General features: G+C 30.3%; 2 protein-coding genes across 7 annotated transcripts; one reads left to right on the top strand and one right to left on the bottom strand.

Moving 5' to 3' along the window:
• Positions 1-217: 217 nt before the first annotated feature.
• On the bottom strand, positions 218-4,040 carry LOC119603126 (striatin-interacting protein 1 homolog). Its single transcript, XM_037955066.1, has 2 exons — positions 938-4,040; positions 218-621 (listed from the first exon to the last, which is right to left on the bottom strand). Exon 1 carries the CDS (start codon positions 3,642-3,644, stop codon positions 960-962), a length of 2,685 nt encoding a protein of 894 aa, XP_037810994.1. The 5' UTR covers positions 3,645-4,040; the 3' UTR covers positions 218-621; positions 938-959.
• Positions 4,041-7,669: 3,629 nt separating this feature from the next.
• On the top strand, positions 7,670-15,268 carry LOC119604851 (probable phospholipid hydroperoxide glutathione peroxidase). Of its 6 annotated transcripts, none has more exons than XM_037957772.1 (4): positions 7,696-7,824; positions 12,582-12,883; positions 14,377-14,697; positions 14,767-15,268. In XM_037957772.1, exons 2-4 carry the CDS (start codon positions 12,587-12,589, stop codon positions 14,956-14,958), a joined length of 810 nt encoding a protein of 269 aa, XP_037813700.1. In that variant the 5' UTR covers positions 7,696-7,824; positions 12,582-12,586; the 3' UTR covers positions 14,959-15,268. The 6 variants fall into 6 exon arrangements, with proteins under 6 accessions (XP_037813989.1, XP_037813700.1, XP_037813854.1 ...); XM_037957926.1 differs by lacking the exon at positions 12,582-12,883 and adding an exon at positions 8,181-8,285 and having other exon boundaries at positions 7,718-7,824; XM_037957847.1 differs by having other exon boundaries at positions 7,775-7,871.
• The last annotated feature ends 8,766 nt before the right edge of the window (positions 15,269-24,034 follow it).

A 24,034-nucleotide genomic window follows, 5' to 3' on the forward strand; every position in this document is an offset into this window, starting at 1 on the left:
TATTTGTTATAAACAATTGAAATGAATATCAAAATATAAACTACGACTAATGTTACTCTATATATGAAAATACTAGTATTTCAATTAAAGGCAAACGAAAATGGAAATGAAACTTATAAAATAGTTTTAAACTTTTGCGGCATTATTCATAATAATAAACAAGCTGCAAACTAACGAACTGATATTTTTCCCTTATGGAAATTTACACACATAAAAATTTAGTAGCGAGTTGTTTAGTAGTTCGTTTTTATTAATATTAAGACCTTTGATGTTTATTCTACAAATGATCACCGTCTCAAGACTTTACTGACATTTTCCAACAAACATGACATCAAATAAATTATTGAATAGAATGTATCCACTTCACATGTACTTTACTCTAGGTAGTCCTTACAGGATAATTTATTTAAAATCCAACATGTTGTGTACATAAATTTGTATGTTCCAATATATTATGTAGTTTATACCATTCAATAAAAATTAAAATAATTGGTGTTGCTCCTATTTTATTTTTGTGATAAAAAATTGCTTATAAAGTGGTTACGCTAAATTTTTCTACAGTTGATCTATTTTTAATATTTTAACTGTTTTGTGGGCCATATATAAACACGAAATATTAAGCTGCAATGATATTAAAAAAATATTAATTATTTAGCATTATTTTTTTAATTAGATTATGGGAAATATAATTATTCTTATAATGTAATCAGACATTGAAAATTACCATACAAATAAAAGTTTAATAATCAAGTTTAATTTTCTTTGATTTTTAAATTAATTTCTTTTAACTTAAAAATTTCAAAAACTGCAGTGTATTCTCAAATAATAAAAGTTGAAAAGATAGAAAAATAAATACTATAATACACAGATATTTGTATGCAGTTTATTTTTTAATGAAAGAATTCTAAAAATAGAATTAAAAATTTTCAACACTTACAATCATATTGTGTCTATTTATTTTAGAGAGCATCCCAATCGGTTTGATTGTTGTAGACTTCCTCTTCCAACCAAAGCGAATAATTTGCTTTAAAATAGTCGGTCAATTCAACCTTACGATCCCACCATCCAGAATGGCCGAAGAATGCAAAGTCTGAATGTGTTAGAATTTCATCACTTGGGAAACCACCCTCAATGCCATAATCCTGCAACTGTCCACCGACTCCTGAAGCTATACCATTGCCTGTCGCGCCCGATGTATAACCAACGCCTCCATTACCACCACCACCGTTGCCATCAACGTTTCCACTAGCAACATTGCCAGATGAAGAGTTATCTGAATTATTGGCGGAGTTTCCATTGTTACCGCCTGCTCCACACTTTTGGGTGGCTTCGGGATACCTTCTCAAATTGAATCTATCTACACATGCACGCAAAGTGCACTCTTCCGCTTGAAAGTCCCATGGACGTGATTCCAAATCATTGCCAAATGCCCAGTCATCGTTGAGGCGATGACGTACTTTCGAGTAAATAGCACTCATTGTCTTCATGTTTGATTTACGCCATTGTCGTCCCAGATATTTTGTTTGCATTTTTAATAGTTTCAAAACATATAGCTGCATCATTGCGTGTCGAACCTTAAGGGTTTTTTTTAGAATGGGCGCAGATTTGAAGACAACCAGCATCATGACACGCGAATGTTTCCACTTGATAAGTTTATTTAGAATACGCAACAGATTAATGCAAGAGAATACATTTCTCCACGAATATGGCTTGTCTGTGACATCACCACTATAAACGAAACTTTCGCCCGACAAGTCGGGTTGTTCTCCAATCACACACGATGGGAAATCCAATAATGGAATTGTGTTCTTCATGCTGACAAATTCAGTGATGTTTTGGTTAAAGAATTTCAAAACCAACGGAATACAGTTGGCGAAAACTAAATGTTGTGACATGAATTCGAACTGGTAGATGTGATTCAATTTAAAATGCTTCAAGTACAGCAATATAATGGCTGAAACAGCTTTCACAATAATCTCCTTGTGACGACCCATGTCAACTGTCAGTTTGGTGGATTGCGTGGCTGTGAGTGGCATTTTCTTAGGCAAAACATCTGCCATGATATTGATACTTTCGGTTTTTGACTTGGAAGTTGGCGAAGCAGCCAGTAAAACTTTTAGCAGTGCAATCATATATTGCGGCAAGTTCGGTAGGATTGCCTGATAGAGAACTTCTGCTGGAGTCATTTGAATTTCATCCTCTTGAGTGGATATAGGATTTCGGGCGATATCTTCCTCCTTTTTTATTTGAATATCCGCGAGACTTACGTACATGTGACGCCTTAGTGTCTCGACGCCTTCATGTATAGGCTGGGGCAGACCAGCTAAGCTTTCATGATCGTCGATCAGGGAGTAGCCAATAAACTTATTGCGTGATATATCTAAGAATTGATCAATATCCTTCTGGCGTACTTTTGGAGTCCAGGGCAAACAAGTGGTTATTTGTGGAGCTTGCACTGAAGGTTGTGCACTATAACTGGGCAAATTATTGGGATTTGCAGTTGAAATGCCAGATGAAGAAGTGGTGGAAGATGGATCTTCAAAGGGCCGATAGTAGTCATCCTCACCATTTTGGTTGCCTCCATTACCACCTCCATTGCCAGAACCATTGTTTCCTCCATTTGGAGCACTTTCATTTCCGGGTGTCATCTCCATATCCATTTGTTCCTGTTCATCCAGAAATCTTTGTTTCATTAAAGACCTTCTGAAGGCATTGCGCTTCAGGTTTTGATTGTCCAAGTAATCAGCTGCTGTGGCGGGAGGAGAACTAGCCCGCATGCATTTGGTTACTTCCAGAGTATCTTCGGTTATCGGTTCTAAGCCAGCTTTAATCCGATATTCGTTTTTGAGATTCTTTAGCACTTCCATGCCGCCTAAACCCATTAGTGATATTTTCCAAAGCAACAACACCACTTTTTTCATTGGAAAATGGGGTGCAGCCCCGCTACAGAAACGAGTAATCATTCCTAGAAGCTTTACCGAAAGCAGTTCTCCATCTGGTAAAGGACTGTTTATGTCTTGCACAAATGATTCAGCTATCTTTCGATAGTCTTCGCTATCCTTGTCTTTCTCATTACGAATTGTTTCGGTGATAGTATAAAGTACTGATAATATAACACGCAGATCTGCCGAGTCGGCAAGGGTGACATTGGTAATTTTTACAGCCACTATATCGGGTGAACAAGCACTCTCAATCTCCATATTCAGCAGATCTATGAATGATGAAAAAATTCCTAATTCATAGAGAACAATCACATTCTCTCTTGTATTCTGATGTTGTTCTTCATCCGACTGAACTTCTGCCCAACATCCTTGGGCCAAATAAAGTATACATCTCGCAGCTTGCATACGAAAAGATCGATTCGAAACCTCCAACTGGTCCATTAACTTCATTACAATACCCCTTTGGGCACTTGAGTCCAATTTCTGCCAATTGGGTGGCAAATCATACATTTCCATCTGATCTTCGAATGCCTTAACATTTTGCTGGAATTCACTGAACTCCGTATAGCTGTACAGTTCGGCAATTTCATTTTGGTATGTATCAATGTCTGCGTACACAAAATCCAAATCTGGCCCATCGCAGTTCGCATCCGTATCATGAGTGTCCTGCTCAAATGAATTATTTATCGATGAGAGCATCATTTTGTTGCTCCTTTTAATTCTTAGGAGTTACAAAAATAAAAAATAAAATTTTAAATCTATTTTTTCCTCCTTAATTTTATAAAAATATAAATGTCTGTGTAGATTTGAATGTGTGTCAAACTTTTCTACTCTGTTCTTATGTATTTTCTTATGGATGCACTGCACTTTTATGTGACCACTGCATCAATTTGCCAATAAAACCACTCAAACATTATTGCTTTTTATGTTTGCATCAGAAAGTTTTTATTTTATTATCAATTTACAAAAATAATTCTTTATTTTCTAGTATTTATTTCATTACAACTTCGATTTTTTTCTACTCATTATAGTTTCACAAAAGAAAATTTTGTATTCACGTAAAAAATCTGTCAATTCTATGACACTCCTGCATTCGAATATGTCAGTTTATGTTTCTTTGCAGACCGCTAGATGGCGCTATAATTCATAGAAAAACGTTAGAGATGCACAGATGTAAAAAGTACTATTTTCGTAAAATTGTTCCATTTAGGTAAAAACAGATAGCCTTCAGACCGAACGAAATTACGATTTTTGATCGAAATCTACTTAAAATTAAGCAATTTATAACATATTTAATTTTATTGAAATTAACTTAAAATCATAATGACAGGAACATGTCTTACAACAGGAACCGTTATGACTTTAATAAAAAAATAATTATTTGGCAGAAATAATTACACGGTGTGTGATCTCTCGGATGCATGTACCTGATACATTTGCCTTGCTAGAAAATATTCTTTCCGAAATTTATTTTCCTTCAGGTCCTTTTGCATTTTTTATCACATTTAGGTGGACTGACAAACGTTTTTATACATATGTAACAGAAGAAAGTACACACAAATAGCTTTCATTCGAGATATTGATAATCAAATTCTATCATATTGTTTGGCGGCACTGTATATTTATATGTATGTATATAGTCTAAAAAAGAACAGCTATTGTTTTTGAGATTTATTTATAAATATGGCAAAAATATAAAACTTGTTTTAACCCATATCATAATTGCGTTATTAAACTATACTATTCTGAATACTATATTAGATTTTATGCAAAAGAATTTCGCTGATTTTTAATAAAAGAAATTTATATTAAGTTGTATTAATTTTCGATTTTATATGTATAACAATTTTCTAAATCCCTATTTTTCCTCCAAAATCCTTCTTTTTATACACTCGGATCCCGCTTTATTCCATACGTTTAAAAAAATTAAAAACAGCTGAAAACTTAGCCGATTTTAAGACGGCATCTACATTTTTAGTTTCAGCAGACTTCATTTATGGTTGTCGGCGCATATTTTGGTGTGTTTATTCTGTGGCAAGGCGAATTCACATAAGGTGGTGGCAGTTCTGCGACAACAAAATGTTCGTCTATTTTGTTTTTGCATTAGGTTCACGTAGATTACGGAAACAGTATGTAAAAATTAATTAAATTAAAAATTTAAATATTTTATTAAAAAATAAAGATATTAAAGTTTGTGTAGAAAATATATCCTGAATTGAATAATGTTTGTTTCAAACGAAAAATTCTATTCCAGCAGATTAATTTGCAAAATTTAAGTGTGTGCCTGAAATTAAGTAAAACTTAATTTTTTATAAAAAATAAACATAAAAAGTACATATTCATGAAAAATTATATTGCGAATGAATGAATCTTTTTTGCGAATCGATAATTATATTCCGGCGGAGTAATTTCCGCCGGCAGGGTAAATACCTTATATGGGTTTTGTTATATAAAGCGTTCCGGTATAGCCTTTTTTAGTTAATCACTTTATCTACATAGTGTAAATATATAAGAATATTGTTTAGTTTGTTAACATTTAATAGATTTCTAAATTAAGCTATACCGTAGAAGTAAGCTGTCGATGGCATATGTGTTTCTTTATATAAAGTGTTCCGGTAGAGATTTTTATAGTTAATCACGTTATCTACACAGTGTTAATATAAAACAATATTATTTAATATGTTAACATTTAATAGAAAAAAACATTTTTCTTAAATAACATTTTTGTATACATATCAATTATGACATTATTTAAATAAAATGATATTTGTTTACGAGATGCTTGGTATTTTTAGATTTTTTAAATAAATAATTTAAAATACTAACCAAGTTAATGGAAATTTTTAAATATAAAAATGTAAGCAATAACAAACTTTGACAGCTTAAACCAGGCCAATTAAGAAAAAAATTATCAGCTTTTTATAAAGTGTTCCGGAAGAGATTTTTTTAGTTAATCACGTTATCTACACAATGTTAATATAAAATTTAAAACAATATTGTTTAATATGTTAACATTTAATAGAAAAAATATTTTTCCTAAATAACATATTTGTATACATACCAATTATGCCATTATTTAAATAAAATGATATTTGTTTACGAGATGCTTGGTATTTTTACATTTTTTACATAAATAATTAAAAATATTAACGAAGTTTTTCTCCGTTTAACGGAAATTTTTAAATATAAAAATGTAAACAATAACAAACTTTGACAGCTACATAAACCAGGTGAATTAAGAAGAAAATTATCAGCTGATTGAATAACACCACCTTATATGAATTCGCCTTGCAGTCACCTCTCTAATGATGCCATGAACACCACCAAGGCGAGTTCTGCAACAACAACATTTTATATGTATTTTGTTTTTGCATTTGGTTTACGTTGATGTCAAAAACCATAAGTACGGCGAATTCATTTGATGACAAATTTTTGTAAAAAGTTTATATTTTATTAAAAAATAAAGATATTAAAATTTGTGAGGAAAATATATTCTGAATTGAATAATGTTTGTTTCAAACGAAAAATTCTATTCCGGCAGATTAATTTTCAAAATTTAAGTGAGTGCCTAAAGTTAAGTAAAAAACTTAATTTTTTGTGAAAAATAAACATAAAAAAGTACATATTCATGAAAATATTATATTACGAATGAATGAATATTTGTTGCAAATGGATAATTGTAGCAGCCGCCGGACGTGTAAATACTTCATATGCGTTTCTTAATATTAAGTGTTCCGGAAGAGATTTTTTTAGTTAATCACGTTATCTACACAATTTTAATATAAAATATAAAACAATATTGTTAACATTTAATAGAAAAAATATTTTTCTTAAATAACATATTTGTATACATACCAATTATGCCATTATTTAAATAAAATTATGTTTGTTTACGAGATGCTTGGTATTTTCAGATTTTTTCATAAATAATTCAAAATATTAACGAAGTTTTTCTCCGTTTAACGGACATTTTTAAATATAAAAATGTAAACAATAACAAACATTGACAGCTACGTAAACCAGGCGAATTAAGTAAAAAATTATCAGCTGATTGAATAACACCACCTTATATGAATTCGCCTTGGAACACCACCTTATGTGAATTCGCCTTGTGCAAAAACAAAATACATATAAACAAAGTATATTAATAAAGTAGCGACATCTCTTGTTGTACAACAACATCTACAACAACCACATATATTTTGTTTTTGGAATAATTTAAGATTGTGTCAAAATAAAATTTCCTTGAACAACAATGTGAACAAAACATAAATAAAATATATTACTTTTAAGTTAAAAATATTAACAATTTAATTATATTATTATATATTATACAATTTATTACACTTTTAAACTACTTTAAAACCACTTTTAATTCACTTTTTCAACTTTTCACAAATTTTAACAAATAGCAAAACACAATTTAAAAATGGCGACGTAAACAATGTTAACAATTTTCAAACCAAACTTTGACAACTTGCTTCATTTATCTAGTTTAAAAAAAATAGTCAGCTGTTCAAGTGATGCTACTTTATTAATATACTTTGCATATAAAATGTTATTGTTGCAGAACTGCCACCATCTTATGCATGGCGAAACTAATAAGGTGAAGTCATTTCAACAGCTGATTGTTTTTTTGTCCATGGAAATTTAGCCCGAAGCTGTCAAACTCCATATAAAAAAATTCTCTCTCAAACCCGACGCTGTCAAACTACATATATAAAAAATTTCATGAATTCGCCGCAAAATGAAATGACTTCACCTTATAGTCTATTCGCCTTGCACCTTATGCGAATTCGCCTTGTATCTGTGGTTTATATATAAATCACTCATTGTTTTTCAAGTTTAATTGCCGGTCAGAAGTTTATTTTACCAAACAAAAGTGAGTAAAATTAATATATTTTTACATATTTTTCAGAAATTTTAAAAGTGAGTATACAAATTGAAATTATTTAAGTATGTGTACATAAATTAAAAAGTTCAGAAATATGATTATTGGAAATCTTTATAAGAATGAATTGCAAAATTTATCTAGAATGATTCAGGAGAATGGGACATAAAAAGTGATATCGATTTGAACTTTGCACCATCATACTTATTTTTTCATGCAATTTTCTTTTTGTAAATTTGTAGATAATTGAATTCTTTATGGTGAAATACTTTGTAAACAATGATTGGCAAATTATATTTTTAAATTGTAATAACGAGTATAATAATTTGTATGGTTTATGTCTACAGATAAATCTATAGTCGAGTGAAATGACCACCAAAACATTATTGCATTTTTTAATTGGAGCACTTGTCACTGGCTTGGGATCTTATTACTACTACTATAATCTGAAAGTAATTAAACTACATATTCTAAATTCTAATTATAATCACTTACTAACTTCACATTTATTATTGATTAGTGCATTTTTAATGATTTAAAATAATATACCTACATTGTTATGGGTAAAATGAATATATACAGTTAACTGCGCCTTAATTATTATAGTAGAGTTTTAAGATAAATGTTTAAATTCCAGTGATTTATTGATAAATTACTTTTACGAAATTGTCCACTTGTGCGTTGGCAAAACGAAAATCTTTGTCAGAATGGGTATTTAAGAAGAATGTTCGAGCATAATATACATACATATATAAAAATTCATATTGGGGACAAGTGTCTTCAAGTCACCAGTTTTGTCGTTTATTTTATTAACTTTTTGAAACTTTCTTGGTTAGTTTGTTGGTTTGTAATGTTTAAAATTTTGTAGCAGAATTTTCGATCAGTTCCCGTGGCCCGAATTGATTGAAATTTGGCACACATAAAGATACCTGATAACAATGCAATTGCAATGCATTATAATGTTATGTTCGATAAATCGAAATTAAATTCGAAAATTATTGAAGTATTTTATTGAACATTTTTTATATATTAGTATGTTGTTGATATATTAGTATATGTATTAGTATGTTGCATTTTTAAACTGAAATTAGTAATATATGTATATAGACATCTGATAACAATATAATGTTCGAATTTGAAAATATTTTGATTTGGTAGTCAGACACATTATTAATATATTTGATTATCGAATGTTAGTTCAAATGTCACTGATAAGGGATATCAAAATTGCAATAAATTGTATAATTCCAAGAACATGTATTAATTAAAGGAAAACAAAATCATATCTCATAATAAAACCCGTTAAAAGATAATGACATTCATAATATTTCAATAAACATATTTTCCAATATTAAAATTTGGATTAAAGCGTTTCTTTAAGGTTAATTAATTATACTATAATTTCATTAGCATATCGAGGGACTATGTATACTTAAAAGTCTTTATCTTAAATAACGCAAGTTTATGTTTTTTTTCTCTAGTTCGTAAATATTTTTAAATTATTTCTAATTATATGTATAAGGTTTTAATATATAAACATTATAAATGCAGTGGTGGAAAATATATAGACTTTATTTTGTGGTGAAAACTACATTTTCTCAAAAACTATCCGTTAGAATCTGATGAACAGCCGTCAGAACTCATATGGTCAACCAGGCGTTGAAAAAAACAAACGTTAACATAAAGAACCGAAGAAACAGTATATTATGATATTGGGAATATCTTTACAATTAAAATTTTTAAAATAAGTACAAAAACGTCTCCAGTGTAATACTATGAATCGTTTCTATTATTTTTTCCAGTGCTAAATATTTCAAATACCAATAAAATACGATGGAGCAAAAAAACTTGTAAACTCTATATATCACAAGAAATAAGATGCAAAACATAAAATTTTAACGCATAATTTTTGAGAGAAATTATTTTTTACCGCAAAATAAGGTCGTTTCTTTTATTATTTCCATCACAGCATTCAGACTTAGAACATAAACAGAATTTTTGAAATTTAATTATTAATTTGTTTAGAAATTTAAAATTTTGAAATTTTTTTGGTATTCGAAAATTTGGATACTATACAAATTTTATATATAGATAAGATCATGATGTAATAAGTAAGGTGAGAGCGTTTCGGCAACAAACACAATATTTTTTTTTGTTGCCTAGAGTTGGGTTTTGTCAAAATGAAATTTCTAAAACTGAAAAATAACAAACATTGGAAAGAAATATTTTTTGTGTATTTCTCAATATTAGCTATAAAACCTTCCTTATATTTAGCTTGTATCTGCAGCAGGACAATGTTTTAATGCTTCTTCATCAGAGTTTTCTTATTTGAGAACTTTTTATGAACATTTTAATTCATAAATTTAAATTTTAATTTTTTTTTGCTTTGAAAACACAAATATAATTTTTTTTAGAATAAAAATAAATTAATTTATTTTGACACAACCCAAGCACTTTTTTAATAAACAAATAAAAATCATCTGCCTTAACGATTTCACCTTACTTAGTGCATCCTGGATAAGATGTATTAATTTACAGGTGAAATCAATAAGGCAGCTTATTATTTTGTTTTATATTTTCTAACTGTCAAAGTTTATTTACCTTTTCATTTGTTTGTTTTAAATTATTTTCGTTAGAAACAAAAATTTTATAATGTGTGTTTTTTATAATCCGCCAACATTTTTATGCAAAAAATAGTAAAAAACTTTAAAACCGTCCATCCGGCTAATTACGGATGAAGTTGTTAGTACAAATACTATTCCGCAGGACTTTAAACCACAAGATGTCGAAGTGCTTTACGTGAACGCCTGCCATCCCGTATCATATACATTTAACACCTACTCATTTCCAACGTTTAGTTTCACAGTCTCTCCTCTGTGGTGTATCTGTTGTCTTCGGCAACAGCACCGAACTTATCACGAATCATAGAATTGACCATGCATCAGTCTTTTAACTGACATTCTGTTTCTGCGAATTTGGGTTTAAAACACAGCCACCACGGGCACCCTGAAAGTACCTCTCCAATAACCGGGTCCCAAACTCTGCCTTGCGGGCTACCGGTTCCCGTGGTAACAGATTGTGCGGTTCTCTGGTTCTACCTATATCAAATCATTCCAAGGAAAGGCCGAGGATACATTTGATCATCATCAATCCCGGCAGACTAGATGTTCTGGTAGCACTTCTTTTCCCCGGGATTGCAATAACACCAAGATGGGATCTTTCATCAAGGTAACATGCCCCCGAGGGATGCAAGTGCACAGACACAGTCACGATCTCAAAATCACCAAAAGTATTGGAATTTCGCTAAAATATTGTTTTTAAAATATGAAATGTAGATTGCGGAATTCATTGCGCAATCAACCGTATCAGTAGATTTCCTATCTTTTGCAAGACATATGCATTTCATAACAATTATATCTGCATTTTATAATTTTCCTTTTAATATAAGGAAAATAATATAAGGAAAAATTCAAATTGAATTGTTTTTTTTTAGTTTTATTTCTGACATTTAGAAAATATTTTTACAAAAACAAAATACATGTTGTTTTTGCTTAGTTGTATTTGTTGTAGAATTGGGACTACCTGTAAATGATTATACCATGATATATAGCTATACAGTTTTAATAGAAGTATATCGAGGGACTATATTCGATAGTCTCTATCTAAAATAAAACAAGTCGCGCTATTTCGTGAAGATTTTTAAATTTTTTCTTCTACAATATATATTTACGACCATAAAATTAAATCGTTTTATATCAGATAGAGCTTTTTTCTACGAACATTTTTTACAATCTTCAGATAGAGAGTTTTTCATAGAAATATACATTTTTTATTTGATTTAAAATCAATAAATATTTTATTTTATTCAATTTACTCCCATTTTCTTAATGTATAGTTTTTTTTTAACTTTAAAATATGTTGAAAAAGCAACAGATTATAGGACTTTGGTCCAAAACCTATGTTATATGGTTAAATACGGCAATAAAATTAATCAAATAAGTATCATAATAACTCGAAAACTATTAAACCAATTTGAAATATTTTGCCGGATTTGTGTTCAGCATGTCCAAATTAGTAAAAACACTTGTTTTGCATCAGAAAATTATCCAAAATAATAGACTTTGAAGCAATTTTTGGGTAAGATAGAGAGTTTTGCATTCGGAATTTTTATTTTTTTAGAGAAATTTAAAAATTGCTATAAAATTGCCAAAAATATTTTTTTTCTTCGATATTTATGTCACTGATGCGGGATAGTTTACTGGATATTTTGCCATCAAAATCTTATTTTCATGAAAATTACAGATAGAGACTTGTTTTGCTTTGAAGTCAAGTATAATTTAAACCCAATTTCTATGTATAAATTATATACAATATATTGTAAATATTAAAAAATGCGAACAGTTCTCCATAACTTCAAATGGACCATTTCCACCTATTATATTTTAATAGGGAAGCAATCAAATTACATGTTGTTAAAAATTTTCCCGCGCGGAATGTCTTGGTTTTTTCAATTTTCTTAAAAACCAAACAAATTAGCACCAATTATAGGGCAAATAAGTAGCTTAAATATGAAAATAATTCGACTTTTTCTACATATGGAAATGGCCATACATATTTTTAGTACAAATTGTTCTTTTTTATTCGGAGTTTCGATTACAAGTTATTCTTAGCCATACACTACAGTATTGAAATAAAAACATGTGCGTTAACAATGTCATTAAATTCAATTACCTTGGATTTATTTCCAGTTGCAATGTTTGCCAGTAATTTAATCAAATGCCTTAAGAATGCAGCTGTAACTAGTGGCAGAAATAATCTATATCATAATAATAAGTGTAATATGAGCCAAATGCTCGCCAAAGGGCGATCAAAACAATTACATGAACCGCAACAGCAACAAAAGCTAGGCAATTCCTTCACAACCTTGTGTCCTAAAACAGATTTAATAAATAGGACACGCATTTGCTTAGTACTCTTACCATTGACGAGCGTTAGTTGCACAGCTCATACTTCAACAACAACCAATGTAAAAGCAACAGCAATTACCGATGTGAGTAATTTAAAATGCACAGTGTTATGCGTATAAGTATTTCCCATGAGTTATTTGTTATTGTTGTAGATAATACATATAGTGCAACAACACACAATAATAAAAAGGTTTTTTTAAATTCTGACTAAAACATACATATATGATGTTAATTTAAAAACAAATTAATTTAGTTTAGTTTACAAAATGTTCCTTTAAATTTAGCAATTCTCCAAAAAAATGTTGATCTATTTAAATTGTTTGGTAAATTATCATATATGTACAACATATTTAATTTTCAATATAAATATTTTAAATATTAGATAACAAATATATGTAATTTATGAATATGGGCATTTCCACCGAAAAGTATATTTTTGTTACATCACGTCACGCACCTTAATTGACAATATCTTAGGACAATTGCTTTGGATTGGTCGCCTCTTTATCCTTTGCATAGAGCTATTAGAGCTTTACATAAAAATATAAAGAATTTAAAAATATATATTTTTTCCCCAGATATAGGCAGTTAATGGTACGTGACGTGATGTGTCAAAAGTAGAGTTTTCGGTGGAAATACCCATATCAACTCTTTTATATAGAGCTGTTAATCTATTAGTCTCATTTCACTGTGCATATGAACATTTAAATCTTAAGCTGTACTTTGAAAAAAATTTCACACTCAATTTGCTTCTATTCTATTTGTGCTAATATAATTATAACCACTGTTGCTAAAATATTAACAACAAAATTTATAAATATTTAATTAACAATATTCTTCTTTCTGTTGTTGTTTTAAAATTGTAGTTATTAACATTGCTTGATAATATATCTTATATATGAACATACAATTAACTTTCGAAAAGCAAAAACTATTGATTTGTCTATATAATATGTTTTTCTAAATATTAGACTGCCTCAGAAAACTCAGCAGAAACTATTGGTATACTATTTATATAATATAGGTAAATATTAGACCTCCTTCCTCCTTATCAGACCTGGCGTTTTACATTAGCATAAACAAAAAAATATTTTAGTGCAAATCATTGCACTATCACATTATTTTTATCAAAGTAATAAAGTCAAAAAATAAGTCATACTTTACAAAAAGTATCTTAATCACACATAAAAATGCAATTACACATTTTTCGCATTTATAAACCAAGAATTCCTTTAAATATAAACCTAGAATAGTAATGAGGAAAAAGATGTAAAAAAGTCACAAAAGCAAAAACAATGACATTTAAATAAGTGTATCTTTGGAAGAATGTGATTTATTTTTAACATCCAAGTATGGGATTTTTACTGCTTCTAAAGTATTCTACATTATTCAACATCTTTTTCCTCACTTTTTTGCTGGGTTCTTTTAGGTAAAATCAGTATTGTGCAATTAAGGGTTATTATATTCATGACTAACTGCATTACCACGTCTAACTACATACTAACAAAATTAATATATAACGTTACTATTGTACTTTCCAAACAGTAGCTAATACAAATAAAATATTTACTTTCAGTCTGAAATCATGTCTGAGGAAGCTAAAAACGCAAAGAGCATTTACGATTTTACCGTCAAGGATACCCATGGCGAGGATGTTTCTCTTGAAAAATACAAGGGTAATGTTGTACTTATCGTGAACATTGCTTCTCAATGTGGTTTAACCAAAAACAATTACAAAAAACTTACCGATTTGCGTGAGAAATATGGTGACAAAGGTTTGAAGATTTTAAATTTCCCTTGTAATCAATTTGGCTCACAAATGCCTGAAGCTGATGGCGAAGCTATGGTTTGTCATTTACGTGATGCTAAAGCTGACATTGGAGATGTTTTCCAAAAGGTAATTGACTACATCATATCATTATAATTACACGCATAAATATTCATATCAACTCTTATTATATTTCAGATTGATGTAAACGGTTCGAATGCCGCACCCTTATATCAATATTTGAAGGCCAAACAAACTGGCACTTTGGGCAGCGGTATTAAGTGGAATTTTACCAAATTTTTGGTAAACAAGGAAGGTATTCCTGTTAGCCGTTATGCTCCTACCACCGATCCCATGGACATTGCTAAAGATATTGAAAAGTTGCTTTAAAATAATCAATAAAATTTTTCAATGCATTTTAGCCTAAATGACAATGGCAACTTAAAATTATATTCGTTAAATTACTAAAGGACTAGGGGCAATTTAAAATTATTGTCATTAATTTATTCAAAGATTTCACTCTTACTTGTTATTTATGTATTACGTGTGTAGGTACTTTTCGGCTTTTTTATGCTTATGATCGAATCAGTTTTTATTCATTATAATTATATATGTTTTAATGCATATCAAATATGCAATTTATCTTTTGTAGACTTTTCATAATAAAGTTTGTTTTTTATTCCAAAAATATCGTAAAATATTTCAATTGTTTTTATTTTATGTACATACCTATTTCTATATTTTTGGTCAAAGTGAATTCCAACACACACAGTGGCTATAATGTAAGTAGTTCTAGTTCAACGAACAGTTGTACACAACCAAAGCAGCAACAATTTCAAGTTCATCTTATATGTAGTGGTAAAACATTTCTTAATAGAATAGTCGACCTTCCGGCAATTAAATGAAAAATGTTGTTTTTCCCATAAAAGATTTAATTTTTTTTATTCTGAACATACTTTTGTGAGTTCTGCCATGTTACTAAAATACGCGAAGAATTAAAAGTTTTTTTCCGATATGTTGGGACAAATAAATATTCTAATACTGTCATTATGTACATATTTTAAAAGGAAATGTTGAAAATAAATAGAAAGTCATAATTAAAAAAACAGCAAAAATAGAACTTAAAAGTAGGAGAATTTACTCTATGGAAGTACTGAAAAAGACATGTAGAAGTGATGATTTTAACACATAGGAGGGATGTTATTTTTATTTGATCCCAAATTCAATACTTCTGAAGTCATTCTGAAGAAGTAATTTATATGTTCTTTTCTTTTGAAGTTATTTGGAAGTGAAATTGTAGTAATATAGAATACAACTAATTTGACTTAAATAATATTAACATCAATAAGGGAAATAGACAAATCCCAGCAAAAAAGTGTGGAAAAAGATGTAGTATTTTCATCACAACTAGTAACCCGAAGTGCTTCAAATTCGGGTGTAAAACCTATGTATTTTACATTAGCGTGTCATTGGAGGGATGTTGTTCATTTTTGTTAACTTTGAACTACATCTAATCTTATTTTTAGAAGCAGTAAAAATCCGATATTTGGATGTCAAAAATAAAACATTCTCTTAATGACACGCTTATGTAGATTTCACTACTCTTTCACCAAATCTTAATATACTTCAAATATGTTATTTGTAATGACTTTTCCACATCTCTTTCTTCATTTTTAACTGGGTTTTCATTTGTAAGGAAATATTTGGTTTATAAAAGTGAAAAATATGTAATCGCATTTTAAGATGTGATTAAGATGTAGTTTGTAAAGTATGACATCAATTATTTTTTGCTGGGATTTTATACAAAATTCCAAAATTAAAAATTTTAACCCATACAAATTTAAGAACGAAAAAAATTTTCACTTTTCGGAGGTCATAAAACATAATTTCCACAGAAGGTAAAAAATACACTTGGTGCTACTCTTGAAGTGGTGATAAATGTTATTCTGTTGGAAGTGCTTCTTTTTATTTTTGCTGGGACTAGATGGGATGTTTTCTGTGGATTCATACAAGACCATAGCGTCCTAGTACACTCATGTGATCATCGGTCTTGAGCTGAACTGTATAAAATATCGGATATAAGATTTTTAGTGGCAGAACTGGTCTATATCCAGTGTAGCCAACGTAGTTCCAGATTTCACCACGGAATATCTCAGAACGTCCGGCATTCCTGTGATAGTCCTGAATGCACACCGATCAGAGATTAAATAGTATGTAGTTTGACTATCAGTGCAGATTTTTATATTCCTATTAGATACCTGCCCAGCAAAAAATAATTGATGTCATACTTTACAAACTACATCTTAATCACATCTTAAAATGCGATTACATATTTTTCACTTTTATAAACCAAATATTTCCTTACAAATGAAAACCCAGTTAAAAGTGAGGAAAGAGATGTGGAAAAGTCATTACAAATAACATATTTGAAGTACCTCAAGATTTGGTGAAAGAGTAGTGAAATTTACATAAGCGTGTCATTAAGAGAATGTGTTTTATTTTTGACATCCAAATATCGGATTTTTACTGCTTCTAAAAATAAGATTAGATGTAGTTCAAAGTTGCCAAAAATGAACAACATCCCTCCAATGACACGCTAATGTAAAATTCATAGGTTTTACACCCGAATTTGAAGCACTTCGGGTTACTAGTTGTGATGAAAATTCTACATCTTTTTCCACACTTTTTTTGCTGGGTGATAGTACCTATGCCAATTTATTGCCCTCTTTACAGCTAATATTTCAACTTGTAAAATAGTACAGTCATTATTAAAACTAAAAGAGATTTTAGTTCCAAATTTTCTCAATGAAGATATCTACATCAAATCCCTTATTTGACTTTGATTCAACAGTATAGACACGAAGACTCATCAACATCTATACGGGAAGATTCAGAATTATCCGAGATGATATGACGGTTTCGGAGCACAATAGTCTATAACGTAAAGGGGATTTGGAAGAAGATCTACAATCTTCGCATTACCCTTCGAACAGATGTTCTTCTTGCCAGTAATACTCAATCTGGCTGCTGTGCACATTACCACTTGTCCGGCATGAATATCAACAGCCAGCATATTAAGCATATCAAACAGTGTCTTGCTAGAAGTTGTTCTAAAAGCACCAGTTATGAGAAGAGCTGTTGATCTCATAACCTTCGTAAGATAATTCCTGTTCTAGCCAAGTGCATGAGTACTGCTTCAAATAGCCATTTGAAGTTCCTACGGTTAATTACCCAGTGAATAACAATAGGATAACATATAAAGTTGTCATGACTTTAATAGATCTAGATAGTATATTTAGACTTCAGGATACTTTCTATTAAGAATAACCCCCAATTTTTGAGCTATCTGGCAGCGATAGAGAAAGTGAGGATTGAGGAATTTTGTATTTGCCGGATAACAATACAAGTTCCGTCTTTCCAGGATTTACACTAAGACCACAGTTTATACTCCATTAGCTTATGATCTTAAGAGCTTTCTCCAACCTTTCAGATAAGGTCCTAAGGTGAATGTAATTTACAGCTTCTTCAACTTCGTCAGCGTATGCAACCGTTTTTCCATAGGAGGTAATTTATCCACAAACCCAACAGTAGATCTGCCCAACCCAATCTGAGAAAGGGAATGGCAGATTCTGGCTCTGCAGATAATGACATGGTCTCCAGCAATCCAAATTCCATTCATCTAAGGATTTAGGCAGAATTTTACGAAGACGACTCGTTCCTTAGGAGCTTTCTATAATATATACTACAAAGGTTTCTCCCTGATTTAGTTTCGATCTCCGTGCTTGATTTTTAAATTCACTGACTTTCAACTTATAAAGAGACCAGTTTCCTTACCTCTTTCCCTTGTTAAATAATCTATGAGTATTCGTGTAGGTTTACCCTTAATCACACCTTCCGATAGTTTGAAGCTTAGGGAACTAGCAATCACGTTTACATCTAACTCAATGTCTCTTCTCTTTTCTATAATAGGAACAGGAAGAAGAATGTTATTAAAGATTACTTTCCTTAATAGAATTTTGTAGCGAAAATAAAGCCTCTTATATAACGTGGACAGTTATAGCCTCTGATGGAAAGTCTACGAACTCTATCATGGTGCATCCACGGTTCAAGGAATAGCTCCTCACCTTTTTCAACCATACCATTTGGAAATTATTATTTCTTGATAAAAGCATTCTTTGTGTCAAAAATGGGCGATACGAGTAAAGTGGGCGTGGCACTCCCCATAAAAACTTATATATTTTATAAATTACATTTCAAGGGATCTTGAACCTATGTTGATCCTTTTTTGAGGTGAAGTCTTCATTTTCGCATGCATTAATGTGCTATAGTTTGCTCCTTCTTGCGTTTAGTCGTCGGCTGATTTTCAGGCAAAGAAGAGGACTCCTCCGTTTGCTGCCATTTAAAGGTCTCAGTAGCAGGTTTAGCCTGGCAGAAGTGGCTGGAGGATCTAAGTCCTTTTACATTGCCAGGTAAAAGGCTCTTGGATCTGTCAAGATTTCTCGTTCGTTGACAAGCATTGCAATGAGTTCGGCGGATTCTGCTAAGGATAAACTGGAAGAGCCCGACATCGAGTTCGACGACTATTCCAATGTGGGAGGAGGTGCGGCTGAGTAACATTAGGCTCAATGTGGATATTTGTATTTTTGAACTAATGCCAGTACAAGTTAAATGCCGTCCCATTGGGATCAAGCCGTCCAATATGGAACAGAGGCTTGATGTTACTCTGCTCATTGTCCTATATCAGTAACAAGAGATGCAATCGGTAGAGTAATGTTGACAGACCGACCAATGTTTGGAACAGATGTCTGCCAGGATGTTCTTAGTTTCGCGCTCGTTTGGCAAGAAGACAATCAGCTTGTCTCCGTCAGCATGGCTCATAGGATTCATTGCACTTAAGTTTTCGCCCTTGGGTTAACAGTGAAGAAAACCGCTAACATCGCCAGTACAAATTATTAATAAATAAAATCTATGTTTTATTTAAACTGAGCAAAATGTAATATTTATACTTATTTACGTATCACAGATACTGTGATTGAAGTACAAATCTCTCATAACTGTGATGTGTACGAATGTGTATTCAGATGGGATTTATTGATTTCTTAATTCCATGTATAACATAAGGAAATATTGATCATATGTATTATGCACAAAATAACACTTTCCCGTTGTAATAACTCGATCTTATGATCTCATTATAATACCCTGTCCACTAAGAACTGTAAATAATAAAATTATTCATTTCATTTTCTAAGTATGTAATAGATTAACATTTCAACTTTTTCTTAAAAAAAATTTAAAAAATGGAAAATTTAATAATGCACGCATATTTTAATTCATATTCGAGCTAATTAAATTGAACATAACTTGATTAATTCATTTATATACAAACTAGCCTCTATTTTAATTATGAATTATTTTAAATTTATCGCTTATGCTATTGTATATAAAACAGACAGTTTGTTTGTTTGTGTGTTTGTTTGTTACGATTTCACGGCAAAACTTCTGAACCGATTTACATGAAATTTGGACCACTAATAGGTCTAGCCCCAAAAGGAACAATAGGCTATATAAGATCTTGATCGGATGCCACGCCCCTTTTTACGCCCACTTTTTTTAAAACTATTATTACACCAATTTTCCAATCACAATATACAAAAACTACTAAACCGATTTACCTGAAATTTTGCATACCGATAGTTATAAGCTTGGAAAGAACTATAGGCTATATATAAGATAGTGATCCGATGCCACGCTCCTTTCTACGCCCACTTTTTATAAAATTATCCTTACCTTTAAAGTTTCTTAAATTTGTCTACAAATTAGTCAAAATTTCCTAATTTAAGCTCATTATCAATTTGTAAATTTTTAAAGGACTTTTTGGTCCAGAAACTGACTTTAAGTATTAAAAAAAATGCGGAAAAATATAATAACTATTTTATCGTTATAAGCTAAATTTTGACATCTATTTAAAAAAAGTATAGTCATTACAGATAGAAAAATATTCTTTTTAATTTTCGAAGAAACCCGGGCAACGCCGGGTACACGCAGCTAGTTTACTATAAGATTGGCATAACGCAAAATGACTTTTGGAGAAAAACGGCTTTAAATGTTTTTTGACATTTTATTACTTCTGAAATAACTTTTAAGCAAATTATTGGATTTCATACATAAAACCAGATAAATAAGATGTACATACATACATATATTATTATATTTTTAATCTGAATTTAAACTTTATTTTTACTTATTAAAATATATGAAAAAAGTGACTTTATTTTTTAGGTTTATAGCAAAAAATAACCTTAACTCCGAAAATAGTGACATTTTTGAAAATAGATAAAGTTATATGAAAAACTTTAAAATAGCACAATTAATAAACAGTTCAAAAAAACGAATTTTGAGTTATTCCAGTCTTGTAGTAAATGAGCGATATGTATGTATGTTATATACATATTTATATAGTAAGAGTAAGTTTTAATTGCTTTAGAAAAAAATTTAGTAACTTCTTCACAAATCAAATTTGTATGAAAATCAATGTATAATGCCTTTAATGAGAATCTGGGTTAGATGTTTAGAACACATCAACAAAAAATTAAACAGAATTTGTTAATGTTGTCGCATTTTCTTAATTTTTCAGTTGGAATGTATTTTGTGCTTTTTTGTGAATGATTCAATCCTCCCAAATGTTTGTACACATGAGGAAAAATGTATGTATGATACTAGTTCACAAAAATAATGATTCTAAACTTTTTAAACTGAAATTATAAAATTTTTGATCGAAAATTGATTCAACAGATTAATGTAGAAAGGATAATGACATGTCGAATAAACTTCGCTTAGTAAGGTTATTAATATAGTATAGAAAAACTTCTTAATAAATTATAAATAAATGCTTAATATCTTTGAGGATATGGATAATGTGGAACAACGATCATTTAAATGATATGCTGTTCTTTGGGAGAAGTTACATCAAAACCGACGAAAAATACCTAGGCCAGTTGACAGTTCCTTTAACAGTGTCTCTGGTAGGAATCGATCCCATGACGTAAGATCTGACAGATTACAAAACTTACTACTAAACTACAGGAGTACTGTAGTTCCAACTCAAAATCTAGGTGGACAATATTATTTGGCACTCTTTTTTCTAGAATTGTTGTCACTGAAGCGATAAAACTATTTCTATATATATAAACTATAATTTTATTACAAATATATATATATCTTAAAAGTTTTTTTAAGATATAGTCATAGGAAGGACAAATGTCCCATTAATATAAAATTAATACAAATAAAAAAGGTCGAAGTAAAACTATTACTGCTTTATGCAAAAACGACTATTAAGTTAACAATGGTTGTTAAAACCTGTTTATACCTTACACCACTATAGTGGGAAGTGTATTATGCGTTTGTGCTGATGTTTGTAACGCACTAAAATATTAGTACTATACCCACCTTTAAGTATACCGATCGACTCAGAATCACTTTATAAGTTGATTTAACGATGTCCGTCCGTTTCGACCGTGTGTCCATGTAAACGTTGTTATCAAAGTACAGGTCGCAATTTTCAAGATAATTTGATGTGATTTGGCATACACGTTTCTTTTGACCCAAGGACGAAGCCTATTGAAAATTATTATTTCACCTAGACCCCATAGAACTGAACCCCCCGAAAAGGGCTCATAATTCCGTATAATATAACTGTATCTCGATAAAAGTTCGCACAACTAAGTTTTATACAAGCCTTGATGACCTTGCCGAATTTCGAAATGATCGGACTTCATTTGACCCTAGCCCCCATACAAAGCCCCCTTTCGGAAAATGACTTGAATATCAGCAATTCACTTATTAATACTGTTATTGCAATGAAATTTATCACAGACAATTATTATATAAATACAAATCTATCCAGCCCATTTTATCGGGATCGGTTCACATTTGCTCCTATCCCCCATATAAAGCCCCTTTCAGAAAATTAGTTTTTCGTCAATAAATTGCTTAAATAAATCGGAATCAAGGTAATATTCCAGATAAATGCTTTATTATGAAAAATAGATCACATTTAATATTCATAACTGGTGTAGGGTATCATATTGTCGGTCACGCCCGACTATACTTTCTTACTTGTTTTATATGGAAAAAGTGTGTACAAAGAAGCAAGAAAGAAGTAAAATTTACTCCATGGAAATACTGAAAAAACCTAAAGAAGTGATGATTTTAACACAGGCTTGCCATAGGAGGGATGTCCTTTTTTGATTCCAAATTCACTACTTCTGAATTCATTCTCAAGATGTAATTTTAATGCTCTTTTTTCGGAAGTTATTAGGAAGTGAAATTGTAGTATTATAGAATACAACTAATTTGACTTAAATAATATTAACATTAATTAGAGTAATAGACACATTTACTACAAAGCCCAAATATAACATTTTTTATCTCATAAAAATGTAAGTACAAAAAATATGTATATCTTCAAAATTGAAAAAATATCTTTAATCGTCACTTCCTCAGAAGGTAAAAAATTCAATTAGTGCTACTTTTGAAGTGGTGATAAATGTTATTCTTTCGGAAGTACTTCGTTGTATTTTTGTTGGGTAGTAAACCATTGTCACAGGATATATAGAGCTGTCACGAGTAAAAAACTACTTCTCTCTTTTTCACACAAAACAATTTCAATGATTTTATTAGCTGTGTTTTATATACATATGTACATACCTCTTCTCACCAAATAATTTCAAAGACAAACAAAAGCTGATTTTAAACTTTTTTAAATGTCAAATGTGACACCTCTGTACACTTTGTTTCATTGTTAACTTCGTTTTTGCATAAGGCGGTTAATCTATAAAATTTATATTTAGTAAAAGCCAGGGATGGCAAAATTAATTTTCAAGTTGTATAAAATAGCATTTAAAAGTGTACTTTTTTGAATCCGACTGTAACAAATCTATATTTCTGCAAATTTATATTAATGTAGAACAAAAGCATTTCAAGCCGACTTCTTCAATTAGTTAGAACTAATCAATATACTAGTCCAAAGATTTCGTAGAATAGTCCTAAAAAACTTTGAACGTCTAGTTAATTCTAAATACATGCACAAAAATTTCTACTTTATAAATTTTTTGGGTGTATCCAAACCGGCCGGTATTTTATTTTCTATTTTTTGCCAATAAACATTTTATTATTTTTATTTTTGGATGAAATGGAATTCCTTAAATGTGATATTCGTAAATATTTTTTACATACAATTTTTAATCTTGTATGATAGATACTATTTACAATTGTTGTACACATTACAAACTGCATGCATACATATAATACATACTATATTAGGAATACATAGACTCATAAGTATGTATGTACGAATATTCTAACTAAATTAATTCTTCGAAGCAAATCAATTTCTATATAAACGACACATTTATTACAATAGTCGTTCACTCATCTGCTTCAGTTCGTTATTAGAAAATAG

Source organism: Lucilia sericata, unplaced genomic scaffold (assembly GCF_015586225.1).
Source record: "Lucilia sericata isolate MDLA Ls3-8-SP2 unplaced genomic scaffold, ASM1558622v1 Contig000000F_arrow, whole genome shotgun sequence".
Lineage (NCBI taxonomy): Eukaryota > Metazoa > Arthropoda > Insecta > Diptera > Calliphoridae > Lucilia > Lucilia sericata.